The sequence below is a fragment of the Falco rusticolus genome, chromosome 10, assembly GCF_015220075.1.
Source record: "Falco rusticolus isolate bFalRus1 chromosome 10, bFalRus1.pri, whole genome shotgun sequence".
In the NCBI taxonomy this organism is placed as follows: Eukaryota; Metazoa; Chordata; class Aves; order Falconiformes; family Falconidae; genus Falco; species Falco rusticolus.
Window position 1 is genome coordinate 20642744 of NC_051196.1, and position 14043 is coordinate 20656786.

Below are 14043 nucleotides of genomic sequence, written 5' to 3' on the forward strand. Positions count from 1 at the left end.
CGCCAGGGCCGGGGGTGCCCGCCGGTGCCAGCAGGCCCTGCGCGCCCCACGCGGGGCCGGCACCGGGAACCGAGGCGGAGCGGGGGTGAGGGGGTGGTGCGCAGCGGACAGGGGGGGCTGCCACTGAGAGGCAAGGTCGCCCGCGGCCAGGCCAGGCAAGCGGCGCTAATCGGACCCCCTCACTCCGCCGGTTCCCCCCGCCGCGGCAGCCCGGTAATGGCCGGGGAGGTGTGGGGGGGCTGAGCTCGGGCACTGGCACCGGCTCAAGGCGGGGAGCCAGGAACGCGGGGGCAGGAACGGGAAGGACAGCCCTGTGCCCACCCCGGCTCTGCATCCACAAAGACGCCCTCGGTGGGTTTTTTTTTTTATTCAATCCAAGTTGCCATGTGAACAGACCCAAAATACAAAAAAAAAAAAAAAAAAAAAAAAAAACCAAACCACCCCCCACCCCAAAAAAAACCCCCCACCAAACCACAAGGAAAGAAAAAAGGAAAGGAACCAGAGTATTCAAAAAACACAAACTGATGCAAAACTGCGCTGAGGTGGGACCCAGCCCCTCAGGGCCTCCCTCCTCCCCGGGGCCTCGATCCCCGGCCAGGCACTGAGGGCAGGGGCGGGGGGCCGGGGGCGCTGCACCCGCTGCGGGGGGACATGACCACCGCTGCGGGGGGACATGACCACCGGCTCGAGAGCCCAAGGCCCAGGTGGCTGCCGCGGGGCCGGCCCAGCCGTCCTCTCGCCGATCTGGGATCCAGCCTGGAGCCAGCCGGGACAGGGCTAATCCGAGCCTGACGCAGATTCCTCCGAGCTGGGGGGTGGGCTGGCGACCCCCTCCTCCTCAGAGTCCTGCGGGCAGGGGACAAAGTCAGGGCAGCCTGGGACAAGGTCAGGGCAGCAGCTCCTGTTCCCCGACCTCTCCCACACCCCACAGCAGGGACAGGGTGGCAGCAGTGACTTGGGGACACGTGTAGCACACAGACAGGCTGCCCACACCACCACAGACAAGAGGTACCAGAGGGTCCCGGCCCCTGCAGGGACAGGACAAGCAGCCCACGTCCACAAGAGAGAAATGGAGCGTACCTGGGGGAGAGGAGCCGGGAGAGCCTTACCAAGACCCTTACCTCCTTCTTGCTCTCTGCAGAAGAGCTTTCATCACTGGAGACAAATTCCTTGCTCTTGAAGCTCTCGTTCATACTCTTGGCAGATGACTTGGAGGACAAAGACTTGGAGGCGGCGCCTTTCTTCTCCACTTTCCCCTTCATCTGCTTCTCCTGCTTCTTCTTCTTCTTTTTAGACCGCTCCCTGCGCATGTGTTGGGAGGGTGGGAGAGGAGAGGCATTACCCTGCTGACCCCACCAGCCCCCCTCTCTGGCGCCACAGAGCTGTGGACACTCTTCACACTGCCCCCAGCCCTGGAGAGGCTCAGGCAGCGTGACAGCTGTGGAACAGCCCCAGTTCAGAGGGGCCAAGCCCCGGCAACCCCTGCCAGCCCTCTCTGCTCAGCACACTCACGTCTTGGAGCTCTCTGACTTGCTGCCCCCGCTGTACTCCTTCATGGCCTTCTCGTACTCCCTCCTGGCATCTTCCGCCTTGCGGTCCCATTCCTGCAGCAAGGGCACAAGGTTAGCGGGGCCTTCTCTCCTCCTCCTGCACCACCAGAGCCCACCACCGTCCCCAGCCACACCACGCCCACGCTCCCGCCATGTCCCTCACCACCCTGGATCAAGCCAACACTCACCCACCAGCCCAAAGCCATCACCTCCCCACTGCCACACTCCCCTCCCGCCTACAGAGCGCCAGGTTCCTGAGAACAAGCAAGAGCCTGCCAGGGCCCCTCCTGTCCAGCCTCCTCGCCCAGCCTCAGCTCTCCCCGCCAGCAAAGCAATCCAGACGCCCCATCCCTCACCTCCTTCTTCTCCTTGGACATGGCTTTCCAGAGCTCCCCAGCCTTCTTGGACAAGTCTGTGATGCTGATGCCAGGATGCTCTGACTTGATCTTCTCCCGGTTGGCATTCAGCCAAAGCATGTAAGCTGACATAGGCCGCTTGGGAGCATTGGAGTCTTTCCCTTTCTTGCTCTAGAAGGCAGGGAGCGGAGAGAACAAGCGTCAAAGCTTCAAACGGCACCACTTGCTGAAGACTCAGGGCTGCCCCAAGATGAGGGGCCGGGTCTCCGCTCTTCTCCATCCCACCAGTAACTCAGTTACGCCATTCAGGTGAGACAGGTTGTCAGGTGACACCCATGCAAACTCTAAGGGCAAGCTGTTAGGGACAAGTTCCCCAACACCCAAAAGGACTGTCCAGGGCACACGCAGGGGCACAACACGCCCTTTGGAAGTCTCAACCTGGACTCATCTGCAGGAGGCAGCAAGTCAGGCTTGGAAAACTGACCCAGCTGGGACAGAGCGCAGCGAGGTGACAGCACCAGATCAGGCTGTGGCAGAGGGTTGAGGTGAAGTGCAGCTGATGGGCTGCAACCTGCGTGTCCCCACAGCGAGTAGCAACTCACACTCCCTGCTCTCCACAACCCCACCAGCAGCAACATCTCACCTCTAGCTGCTTCTTGCGGGGCTTGCGGTCCTTGACAATCTTGGCCTTCTTGGCCGGCTTCTTCTCATCCCGGTCGCTGTCACCATCACCACTGGAGGAACTGGCCGAGGCGTTGCTGTCAAACCTGCATGGAGGTGCTCGGCTTCAGTGACAGCTCAAGACCCCCACCCCAGAAAGATGAAGCACGAGGTGGGGGAGGGAGAGCAGCCACAAGCAGGCAGCAAGACTTGCCCCCAAACTCTCCCAGCCTCCAGCAACCCGTAATTGAGACTTCCTGAGCTGAAGCTGTTGTTTGTGCTTAACAGCTCTCAGGGGATTCTCCTTCCACGAACACGGCTCATCATTTTCTCACTTCCTGTAAATTTTAGGCACTCACACCACCACGCAGCTCAACTCCACCAAGATCCACCTCCTCCCATTGGGCTCAACCCAGCTCCCGCTAGCACACACAGTGGCTCTTCACGCTGCTGCGGAGACTGCAATTCCCACCCACCTGCTCCCCCAACTCAGGATTTCACGGAGCTGCATCCCATCCTCCTCCCGCTGTTCTCTTTTCTAGCCTGAACAGCCAAGGCCTCATCCAGGCGCCATCTGATCCCCCCAGCCGCCCTTCTCTAACCTTTCCAATTTGTATAATGTCATTATAATTGAGCAAGCCCAGAACTGCACTTACTTCTCAAGATTTTTAAGACCAGGGATTTATAAAGCAATACCGGCTGTGCCTGGAACATTCCCCAGTGCTCATGCAGCCCCACGTGACACCCTCAAACAGCGCCTTCCAAAAGCCCCCTGCTAGACAGACACCTGCCCAGTCTCTACTCACTCTTCAGCCACATCATCATCCTCCTCACCAGGGTTGAAGGACTCATCTGGAAGGAGAGAGCATAGGGGTCAGCTTATAGCAAGGCAAGGATGGACAAGACTTCACCAGAGATGGGGTGAGGAAGCCTGATCACCAAAGACAGTCCCCTCCGGCAGGCCCTCACACCCACCAGGCCTCAGCCTTCACCTGTCTCCTCCCCAGAGCCGTCACTGCTGTCATTGGCGTTCTCCTCCCGGATCTTGCCCTCCTCCTTCATTCTCTCCAAGTAGGCATCGTGCTGGTCCTCGTCAGAGTCGGCATATTCGTCGTAGCTCTGCTTCATGCCCTGCAGGAGAGACAGCGTGAGGGCTGCGTCCTGTGCTCCCCACACTTGCACACACCCCACTTCTGGAAACTGCAACTCCTGGCATGCTCCTGGGCAGGCCCCAGTCGCATGCACAGGGTGGGGAGGACGGGAGGCCTGCCACGTCCCCTCCTTCTACCGATCAGGGCTCTGGAGAGAGGGGCAGAAGAGTTATCTGGGTTAGGGGGGGGGTCCTCTCATAAGTCATGCTGGAGTTACTGGGTTTAGTCGGGGACCACCACAGCCATGCAGAGGAAACCTGCACCAGGAGGAGGAAGAGGAGAAAGAGGAAGGGATATCGCACGGACCTTTTTCCTCTACAAGGGCAAGGAGAGAAAAGAGAGGTGAAAAAAAAAAAGGGGGGGAAAGCAGCAAAATTTTGCAGAGAAAACAGCCCCCCCCCACCCTCTCCCCACCCCAGCTGGTGGGCAGTGGTTCCAGCGGGGCGCAGGGAACCAGCCCTGCTCAGCAGGTACCTCCTTGAGGCCTCGGTTCTTGATGTTTAGCTTCTTGGCGTTGACAAAGTCAAATAGCTTCCCATACTCCTCCCTGCAGGACAGGCAGGGGGGTCAGGTATTGGCGGCAGCCAGGGTGCCAGCAGCACTGAGAGCAGCTCACCCCACACCCCACGCCCCCTGCCCACCTCTCTATGCTGCTGAAGGTGTACTGCGTGCCCTGCTTGGTCTCGATCTCAAAGTCGAAGGAGCGGGTGGTGGTGGTCCCACGGGCAAAGTTGACGAAGGAGATCTCGTCAAAGCGGATGTGCACGGGCGGCTTGTGCACATAGATGAAGCCACGCTCCAGCGGGTACAGAAGCCCTGAGCTGGCCTTGTAGGAGCAGGTGATGCACTGGGCTCCGGAGTGTCTGTGAGGGCAAACATAGCCATCTTACACCCACGGGGAGCAAACGCCCTCCCTGTGCCCACTCCCGCAGTCAGACAGAGGACGTCAGCAGCCCAGAGGAGCCTGGCAACTGCTCCCCCAGCACAAGCCACAAATCCCAAAGAGCCCTATTTCCCTGGCCACAGGAACAATAAAGAGAGGGGCCAGTCCTGCTGCCAAAGTTGGGGAGGGATCTCAAACAGCTGGCCTCAGGCTACCAAAGCAACAGCTTCTTCTGTCCTAGGGCAGGCAAGGCAGGCTTTGCATCTCTCCCCATCTCCGTGCCCCTTCCTGCAGCAGGAAGATCCCACATTCCGCCATCCACAGCCCCCTTGGCTGGCAGCAGCACGCCTCACCCCTGGAAGTTGCCGGGGACAGTGATCTTGCGATTCACCAGCGCCTTCATGACCCGGCTGACCATCTCGTAGAGGGAGCCCGACATGTTCTTGGTGAGCCGCCCCTCGAAGCGTTTCTCCACCTCCTCCCTGCACAGCCGAAAGAGAGGGCAATGGTGAGAACGGGAACCCATGAGGTTTTGTTACCTCCCTCGCAGCTCCCCGAAGCCCCCCATATCCAGGGAGGGGCGCAAGGCAGTGGCCTTGCAGGAGAGGAACTCACTCATTCATGTTGAGGGTCAGGGAGATGTCCTCATCCTTGGAGAAGAGCAGGATAAGGAAGTGGTAGCGGGTCTGGCCTTGCTTTATCGGGGGGTCCAGGCTGATCTAAAAGAGAAGAGGAGGTGAAGACCTGAAATCCCCTGAAGCCATCACTTGTCACCCTTCCCTGGGGGAGGGAAGGCCCCGCGTTCCCTCCTCACCACAAAGAACATCTGCCGCTGGTCCTTATGCGGAAGCAGGAACAGGCGCAGCACAGTTGTGTAGGGAATCTTGTAGTCGAAGGTCTTGCCGTGAAGATGCAGGAAGGTGGGGTAGATACGGATGTCATATCGCCCACGAGGCGTCAGACACTGCAGCTCCCGGAAGATGCAGATGGCATCGCCGGTGGCCTGGATCACATCCGCCTTGGAGAGGACGTTCTGAGCGAAGGCCTGCAAGGGAAGAGAGTTATGACCAGTTGAGAGTACCCAGCTACCCCACCCCCACCCGACCTGCTGTCCCCGTGGCCAGCCTCTCACCTCCACAGGGTCCACGCCATCCTCCTGGGTGGGCGGCACGTAGAAGCGAACCTCCATGAGCGAGACCTCAGCATCATCATTCTGGTGGAACTCCAGTGTCACCTCATTCTTGCCCGTTGTGCACTGGGAGACGTTGCTGAGGGGGATCTCGAACACCGGCTGCTCCCCGATGTCAAAGGAGAGCAACTGCCCTACAGCAGGCAGGAGGGGAGACGCAGCCCGTCACAGCAGGATCGGAACCACCACGCCATGGGGCACGGGTAAGGTCCCCACTGCAAGGCAGACCCATGGGGTCCTCCTAGATCCCATCTCTAGGAACAGCCTTGGTCTTCTCACAAAATCCAGCAACACCTCTCCTCCCCCCTGCCTCCATTCCCATGCTCCCTCCCAAATCTGCAGGCTTTCTCCTTCTGGTTACAGCCCCGGGAGACAGACACTGATCAGAAGTGAACTGAAGGGAACCGTCTGTTCCCATGTTCCCCTGGACTCAGATCAGGGGGGAGCATTCACCAGCTCCCCTGGCTCCTTCACGAACCAGCAGGCTTGGACAGATGTTGGCAACTCCCATGCCAACCCTTCTTTTTCTAAGTGTTCCCTGCCTGCAAAACCTTCCCCTGGATTTGAGGCCTGCAGGTATCTTCTGCTTTCCTGGGATGGCTAACGTCCCCACCATCCCCAAGAATGCCACTAGAAAGCAGGATGTTGCTCAAGGGACCAGCCGGGTGCTGCAGGAACAGCCATGCTGGTGGGAAACTATCCCAGCTCCCCTGCCTCGGGCTGCACCTGCTGCAGCTGTTCCCTTCCCTCAGCAATGGCATTACAACAACTCACCTCCAAACCTCACTGTCCCCCAATTCCAGCCCTTCACACACAGATCCTTCTCCGCCAGCTCCAGGCAATAGTGGGCCTTGAAGAAATCCGAGAGCTTATCGAACTCCTGGACAACAGCAAGAAGGAGGGAACATCCATCAGACACCACCACATACACGCGCTGCCCTGAGCCCGTAACCAGGACACGGCCTCCCCAGTGCAAGGGAAGTGGCAAAAAAAATGGGGGTCAGCACTGTTCCCGGGGGGTGGTCAGTGCCGTCAGACTTCCAGGGAGTGCAGCTTGACACAGGACAAGCAAAATCCAGCAACTGAATAGATGCCAGCCAGGGACAAGAACAGGACAGGTACACAGGGACCAGGGGACTCACCGATTCCCGGAAACCATCATATTTGTAGACATGGCCGTTCTTGGTGAGCAGCTTGAGGCCGTGACCCAGTGCCACACGCCGCCACACGCCCTCGGCCAGCTCTGAGGCCTGGATGTTGTCCACCTTCCCCGTCTTGCTGTTCTTGAAAATCACGCCCTGGCGGCTCAGCCGCAGCCGCCCGTCATTCTGGCGGGAGAGAGGCAGGTGTGAGGTGGGGGCAGCCCGCCCTGCATGCAGGGGAACAGCCCGACAACACCGACAGGCTCTGGAGCTGGGAACTGCTGGGCACAACAGGCGGCTGTGCATCCCCTCCAGACAAAACCAGGCAACCTTCCCAACTGCCCGCCGGCTTTAGTCCTCATGCACTCCCTGCCACCCGGATCCAGGATTCAAGTGGCCACAAGACTGTCGCCAGCACCCTCAGTGCCGCTATGTTTCTGTAGCTCCCTTGGGCTTTTGGGGACAATGTCCCAAAAGCCAGAGGGTTACAGGTGACCCAGAAACACTCCACACCACTGCAAACCACCACCCCCCGCCCCATGACCCGCTCCCTGCACCAGAACAAGCTGATGGCCAGCACAGAACCCTCCTGCAGTAGCTAGGGTGGACGCCCACAGCTGGCATCCCTTCTCCCTCCTCCTGGAAACATTCCCAACCGCAACCTCGCTCGTTCCACAACAGGCTGGCACTTAAAAGCCCCTGTTGATGCTCCAAAATGCTTCAGCCCCGGAAACGAGGCACCTCCGCTCCCTGCTTCCAGGCGAGATCAGCAAAACATCCTCTGCCAGGACGAGGCAGCGCAAGACATGCTGGGGCAGGGGGAGCGCCCTGCAGCATTTTGGCTGCAAGAGCAGGTCACAACACCACGTGCCACCCACCAGGGCCCAGGCAGGTCTCCCCAGGGACTGTCCCCCCACCCCAGCTCACTCACCATGGACCCCTTCACCTCCTGGTAGATCTCGTTGAACTCCAGCGTGTCAGCCATGGCGGCCGGGGCAGGTGGCAGCACCTGGGCTGCGGGAGGGGAAGGAGGCCGAGCGCAGCGAGTCGTTCAGCTCCCGCCCCAGCCTGGCATGCCCCGGGCCAGCGGCAGGTGGGGACGAGGACAGAGCAGCTGTGGGGGCAAGGAGGAGGAGGGTGAGCAGAGCTCAGCGAAGCGGCTGCGGGGGGAAGATGGCTCCTGGGCCTCCCGCCGGGCCAGGCTCTGCACGCACGGCCGCGCCGCAGCCCCGAAAGGCCACGCCGGCCCCCCCGGGCCGCTCTCCTCGCCCCCCAACGCTGCCCCTCGGGGTGGCACGTGACCCACGCGCGGGGGGCGCCCCGGCCGCCCCCGGCCCCGCGCTCCCCCTCCCCCAGCTCTGCCTCGGCCCCGGGCCTCCCCTTGCGCCCCCCGCCCGCGGTCCCTCCAGCCCTGCCCTTCCCCTCCCCAGTGCGCCCCTCCCCCCGCACCCCAAATCCCCTCCCCGCTGCTCCCAGTCCCCAACCCCCCGACCTCATCCTCCCCCCACCGGGGCCCAGCCCCCGCCCCCCCGCCCCGGTGCGGCCCCGCCGGGCCCGGCCCCCTCCGCACCGCCGCCACTTTTCCCGCCTGCGCAACACGAACCTCACGCGGAGCCTCCCTCCCGCCGCCGCCGCCGCCGCCACCGCCGGCGGAACTCGGCCTCACTTCCGCCATAGAGAGGGGCCGCTCTGGGCGCCGGAGGACCGCGCGGCAACGGCGCGGACAGGACCATAGAGCGCCGGGAGGACTACGGCTAGAGAGTACGCGGCGCCCCGCACCCGCTACAGAGGAGGTGGCGAGTGGGGTGGGGCTGCATCAGCTGCTCCCCCGGGCCCCCACCGGCCGCGCTGCCTCGCTGGGCACCGTAGAGCGGCGGGAAGCCTCTGGCTCGCAACCGGGACCCCCGGGCTGGGGGCACCCAGGGGGCGGGGGCGCCCCGGCCCCCCGAGACGGGGCACCCCCAAAGGCCCCCCGGGGACCTGGGACCCCGCTGCGCCCCCCGACACGGGGCTCCCCCGCCACCGGCACGGCGAGGAGGGCACCCGGCACCGCCCCTCCCCGCCTCCCCCGAGCCGTGCCTCCGCCCCCCGCCCGGCGCCCGCCCTGCCCGCACCAGCCCTCGCTGCCTGTGCCCTGCCGGTACCGCTGCCTGTGCCCTGCCTCCCAGCCCTGTCCTGCCCATAGCACCCCTCGCTGCCGGTGCCCCTGCCTGCCCCCGCCCTGCCTGCACCATCCCTCGCCGCCGGTACCGCTGCCTCTGCCCTGCCCTGCCCTGCCTGCCTCTGCCCTGCCCTGCCTGCCTGCCTGTGCCCTGCCTGTGCCCTGCCCTGCCTGTGCCCTGCCTGCCCTGCCCCGCCCTGCCCATGCCGGCTCCGCGCCCCGGCACCCGCTGGGTGACCAGTTTCTTCTCCTACGAGACCACCAAGTCGGTGGTGGTGAAGAGCTGGGTGGTGGGGGCCATCAACCGCGGCGTGCAGCTCCTCATCCTCGCTTACTTCGTGGGGTGAGACCCCCGGCAGGGCCGCATGCGGTGGTGACAGGCGGGTGGCACCCGGGGGGCAGGGGGCTGCTGCCAGTGACACCCGCGGGGTGACAAGGGGAGGGGGGTGATGATTTGTGGCAGTGGGGGGACAGTGAAGGGACAGCTGGGGTGGGGGGGGCAGGGGGTGTCAGCACGGGTGACAGGGTGGGTGACAGCATGGGTGATAGGGCGGAGGAGGGACAGGTGAGAGGGTGACAAGTGTGTCAGTGCCAGGAATGTCAGGTGTGCCAGCATGAGTGACACGATGGGAGAGGCCAGGAGAGCATGCCGGTGCAGGTGACAGGGGGGTGTTGGTGCGGGTGATGCAAGGGGGACAGCCAGCAGAGCATCCTGGTGCAGGTGACAGGGAGGGGACAGTGTCGGTGTGGGTGACACAAGGGGGGCGGGAGCAGCAGCACGGCCACAGCAGGTGACAGAGTGGGGTCTCTGCCCCCGGGTGCTCCCTGGGGGGGTGACAGCAGCCATCAGCAGGTGACAAGCACCTGTCAGAGGACTGGCAGCCACACGTGCTGGCAGCCCCGGGTGCCACAGAGCTCCAGCAGCTGGGGGTGGCAAGGGAGGCACAGGCAGGTGCTATGGGGGTGGCCGTCCCCACCGTCACCCTCTGCGGGTGTTGTCCCAGCTGGGTGTTCCTCCATGAGAAAGCCTACCAGGTGCGGGACACTGTCATCGAGTCTTCGGTGGTGACCAAGGTCAAGGGCATCGGGCGCTATGCCGGTCGGGTGCTGGACACGGCCGACTACGTCACCCCCCACCAGGTTCGGGGGTGCCGCCCCACCCCCTCCCCCGCCCCGCCTCAGTTTCCCCCTTGGAAGCGAGCAGAGGGTGATGGGGATGCCCCCCTCCCAGGGCACCTCGGTGTTCGTGGTGGTCACCAAGCAGATCCTGACGGAGAACCAGGTGCAGGGCATCTGCCCAGAGGTATGGGGCTGGGGGGGGCGGGGGGGGCACGCTGGGGTGCACCCCCTCCTCTCACGGCTCCCCTGCAGAGCGAAGCCGAGTACCGCTGCACGGCCGACCATGACTGCCGGGGCAAGAACCCCGCCACAGGCAGCGGTGAGGGGGGGGGCCGGGGGGGGCCGGGGGGGCCGGGGGCCCTGCCTGCTCCCCACACTGACGGGGGGGCCGGCAGGACTGCTCACGGGGCGCTGCGTCCCCTACAACCGGACCCTGCACACCTGTGAGATCCGGGGCTGGTGCCCGCCTGAGGTGGACACCGTGGATGTGTGAGTGTGACGTGGGGTACAGCGGTGCTGGGGCTGGCAGGTGTCCATGCCCCCCCTCCGTGTCCCCATAGACACCCCCTGTTTCCCTAGACCCGTCATGCTGGAGGCCGAAAACTTCACCCTCTTCATCAAGAACAGCATCCGCTTCCCACTCTTTGGTTTTGAGAAGTGAGTGGCGGCGGGGACATAGCGACAGGCATGGGGGCCGTGTGTCCCCCTGGCCCAGGTGGCTGATGGCTGTGTTCTCCCCAGGGCCAACCTGCCGCCTCCCGGCAGTGGGGGGCAGCTGGGACGGTGCCGGTTCCACCCCGAGCGGCAGCCCCTCTGCCCCATCCTGCGGCTGGGGGACGTGGTGCGCCTCGCCGGGCAGGACTTCCCCACGCTGGCCGCCACCGTGAGCCGGGGGACACGGGGACATGGCAGGCGGGCTGTGGGGGCACGGGGATCTGAGGCAGGGGGCGTGGGATGTGGGGGCACAGGGACACGGGACATGGACCTTGAGGACACAGGGATGTGGGACATGGGGACACAGAGAGGCACGGGATGTGGGGATGTGATATGTGGAACATGGGGACATGGGGATGTGCTGTGTGAGGACAAGGGGACATGGGGACAGAGTCACGGGGCGTGGGGATGCAGGGATGTGAGATGTGGGATGGGGGGACATGGGAATGTGAGATGTGGAGCATGGGGATGGGAGATGTGGGGGTGCAGGGCCATGGGCCATGGGGACACAGAGGCATGGGGCGTGGGGATGGGAGATGTGGGTCATGGGGACACGGGGATGTGGGATGTGGAGGCACAGGACTGTGGGACGTGGGGACCTGAGACATGGGATTTGGGGACATGGCGACACAGGGATGTGAGACAGGGGACATGGGACATGGGGATGTGGGCCATGGGGCCATCGATACAGGGCACAGGGACGCAGGGACATGGGGACATGGGATAGAGGGCACAGGGATGTGGGGACATGGGGCCAGGGGGCCGCAGCATGTGGCTCACCTGCCGGCGGGGGCAGGGGGGAGTGCTGGGCATCAAGATCGGGTGGGTGTGCGACCTGGACCGTGCCTGGGAGCACTGCCTGCCCCGCTACTCCTTCACCCGCCTGGATGGCCTCGCCCGCCCCCCGGCCCCTGCCACCGGCTACAACTTCAGGTACAGCACACGCCACTGCATGGGGACACGTGTGACACGCATGCGCAGCCCAGCACAGCCCCCTGTCCCGCGCAGGCACGCCCGGTACTACCGCTGGCAGGATGGCACCGAGCGCCGCACGCTCACCAAGGCCTTCGGCATCCGCTTTGACGTCCTGGTGTACGGCAATGTACGTGTGGGGCACAGCCCCCGTGGGGGCCACGGTGGGGGGACGCCTCCCCGTGACAGGGGTCTCTGCACCCGCAGGCTGGGAAGTTTGGTATCATCCCCACCCTCATCAACACGGTGGCAGCTTTCACCTCCATCAGCGTGGTGAGTGGTGGCTGTTCCCAGCCCCTCCTGTGGCGGCACCTCCCGGGGGGCTGGGGGGCCCCGCGCACCCCGCAGCAGTGGGGCAGGGGGGGCGGCGGTGCCCCATGGTGACTGGGAGGGGGGTAGGGGAAAACCCCACAGCCCGTGGGGCACGGGGACACAGCAAAGCCCCGGGGTGACAGCTGCCTGGCTCTGCGGGGGCTGTGGGGGTGTCAGGGGGGTGTCCCACTGTGTGGGCCCCCCCACGCCAACGCAGACCCCCCCAGGGCACGGTGCTGTGCGATATCATCCTGCTCAACTTCCTGAAGGGAGCCGAGCACTACAAGGCCCGCAAGTTCGAGGAGGTCAGCCGTGGGGCCGGGGCTGCCGTGGGGCTGGGGGGCAGCAGGTTCCCCTCCGTGAGGGTGTTGGATGAGGCCCCTCGGGGGGATGTATGGGGCTGACCGGTGGGGGGCACGTGCAAGCACCGCCCCCGAGTCCCCCCGCAGGTGCCCTGGCTGTGGGGCAGGAACTAAGCCGGTGGCCATCCACTGCCCCACAGGTGCCAGCAGCCGGTGTGCCCATGGCCCCCACCAGCCCCACGGAGTGTCCCCCTGGGGCACTGGGGCTCTGCAGCCGGGACAAGCAGTCCACCGACTCAGGGGCCTTCTCCCTCGGCCTCTAGCCCTGGGCGCTGTGGGGCAGCCCCCCACCTGCCCCCCACTGCAGGGCACCCCTGTCTGCACCCGGCCGGAGGGGGCCCCACCGTGCTCCCCTCCAGCCCCCCCACGGCTGGCACCCCCTTTCCCAGGCTGTCGGTGGGACCAGGCACAGGGGACGTGGGACGGCGGGAGTGAGGCTGGTGGCCATGGGACAGAGGTGGCAGTGGGGACAATGTTGGGGCCATGGCGGTGGCAGCAGGGGCAGAGGGGACCAGGCACCGGGTGGCACTGGGGTAGCAGAGGGACAGCGGGGGCATGAAGGGTTAGAGGGGCAGGATGGGGGTGCGGGACAAGTGGTGGCCTCAGGGATGGCAGAGGGACATGGGGGATGTTGGGGGATGACACAGGGGATGTGGGGAGGATGGGGTGACACTGGGGGTGGCAGCAGGACACAGGGCTCCAGGGACGTCCCACAGGGGCCACCCAGGTGGGCACTGGGGCTGGGGTGCTCAGGGTGTGCAGACAGGGGACAGCCCTCGGGTATCACCCTGCTGTGCCTGTGCACCCAGTGCCACCGTGGGAATCTGGCCCCCTGCCACAGCCTCCTCACCTGCATCGGGGCCTTTGCCTGCAGCCACACTCCTACTGTGCTGTCCCAGCATCCCCAGTGTCCATCATTGGGTGCCCCAGACCTGTCCCACCGTCCCCAGTGCTCCCCTGCGTGCCCCAGCCCTGTCCCAGCACCCCCAGTGCCCCACCCCAGGCGTCCCAGCCCTGTTCCAGGGTGCCCCAGCCCCATTACCCCGCCCCTGCCCAGGTGCCCCAGGTGCCCCTCAGCAGGTGCCACCCCACATCCCCCTGGTCCCCACTGCTGCCACATCTATGGCCAAGGGGGCTCGGGGGGGCGTCTGGGCTGGGTGCTGCTTCCCGGGGCAGTGGGTGCTGTTGGGTGCCAGAAGCGAGCCCCACCTCCCCAGAAGATGGGTGCTGGGGACACGTGGGCTCAGCCCCCTCGGTGCACCCCACTTCTGTGACCCCTCCCAGCACCTCCCCACTCCCAGCCAGCTGGACCCCCCACCCCAATAAACCTTTGGCTCACAGCACCCACCCGTCTGCAGGCTGGGGGGGGGGGGGGAGGGGGGTTACGGGGGGACCTGGGGGGGTGGGCTGGGGTGCAGGGGTGGGGGAAGGGGAGGGCAGGACGATGCAGCCGATTGCTGGGGGCGGGGGGT

At 64.7% G+C, this 14043-nt stretch overlaps 2 protein-coding genes across 4 annotated transcripts; one reads left to right on the forward strand and one right to left on the reverse strand.

The window, feature by feature from the left end:
- Positions 1-490: 490 nt before the first annotated feature.
- Positions 491-8643, reverse strand: SSRP1 (structure specific recognition protein 1). 2 transcript variants are annotated; one of them, XM_037402071.1, is made up of 17 exons: positions 8535-8643; positions 7863-8045; positions 6932-7117; positions 6564-6669; positions 5733-5923; positions 5415-5645; positions 5216-5319; positions 4954-5082; positions 4359-4580; positions 4192-4264; positions 3559-3697; positions 3373-3418; positions 2550-2673; positions 1907-2077; positions 1513-1604; positions 1122-1302; positions 491-846 (listed from the first exon to the last, which is right to left on the reverse strand). In XM_037402071.1, exons 2-17 carry the CDS (start codon positions 7914-7916, stop codon positions 778-780), a joined length of 2118 nt encoding a protein of 705 aa, XP_037257968.1. In that variant the 5' UTR covers positions 7917-8045; positions 8535-8643; the 3' UTR covers positions 491-777. The 2 variants fall into 2 exon arrangements, with proteins under 2 accessions (XP_037257968.1, XP_037257967.1); XM_037402070.1 differs by having other exon boundaries at positions 1110-1302.
- Positions 8644-9065: 422 nt separating this feature from the next.
- On the forward strand, positions 9066-13914 carry P2RX3 (purinergic receptor P2X 3). 2 transcript variants are annotated; one of them, XM_037402073.1, is made up of 12 exons: positions 9066-9435; positions 10097-10232; positions 10324-10395; positions 10464-10530; positions 10607-10700; positions 10791-10868; positions 10953-11094; positions 11722-11858; positions 11934-12027; positions 12105-12170; positions 12437-12514; positions 12712-13914. In XM_037402073.1, exons 1-12 carry the CDS (start codon positions 9296-9298, stop codon positions 12832-12834), a joined length of 1227 nt encoding a protein of 408 aa, XP_037257970.1. In that variant the 5' UTR covers positions 9066-9295; the 3' UTR covers positions 12835-13914. The 2 variants fall into 2 exon arrangements, with proteins under 2 accessions (XP_037257970.1, XP_037257969.1); XM_037402072.1 differs by having other exon boundaries at positions 11722-12027.
- The last annotated feature ends 129 nt before the right edge of the window (positions 13915-14043 follow it).

What these genes read in the sequence shown, in the direction of transcription:
- SSRP1 (XM_037402070.1), bottom strand. Translation starts at nt 7,916, where the DNA reads ATGGCTGACACGCTGGAGTTCAACGAGATCTACCAGGAGGTGAAGGGG. An exon ending in AGGAGGTGAAGGGGTCCATG is followed by an intron (nt 7,118 to 7,862) that starts GTGAGTGAGCTG and finishes CTCTCCCGCCAG; the next exon opens with AATGACGGGCGGCTGCGGCT. An exon ending in AGAAGGAGGTAAGGGTCTTG is followed by an intron (nt 847 to 1,109) that starts GTAAGGCTCTCC and finishes CCCTGCCCGCAG; the next exon opens with GACTCTGAGGAGGAGGGGGT.
- P2RX3 (XM_037402072.1), top strand. Translation starts at nt 9,296, where the DNA reads ATGCCGGCTCCGCGCCCCGGCACCCGCTGGGTGACCAGTTTCTTCTCC. An exon ending in GAACCCCGCCACAGGCAGCG is followed by an intron (nt 10,531 to 10,606) that starts GTGAGGGGGGGG and finishes GGGGGCCGGCAG; the next exon opens with GACTGCTCACGGGGCGCTGC. An exon ending in CCACTCTTTGGTTTTGAGAA is followed by an intron (nt 10,869 to 10,952) that starts GTGAGTGGCGGC and finishes TGTTCTCCCCAG; the next exon opens with GGCCAACCTGCCGCCTCCCG.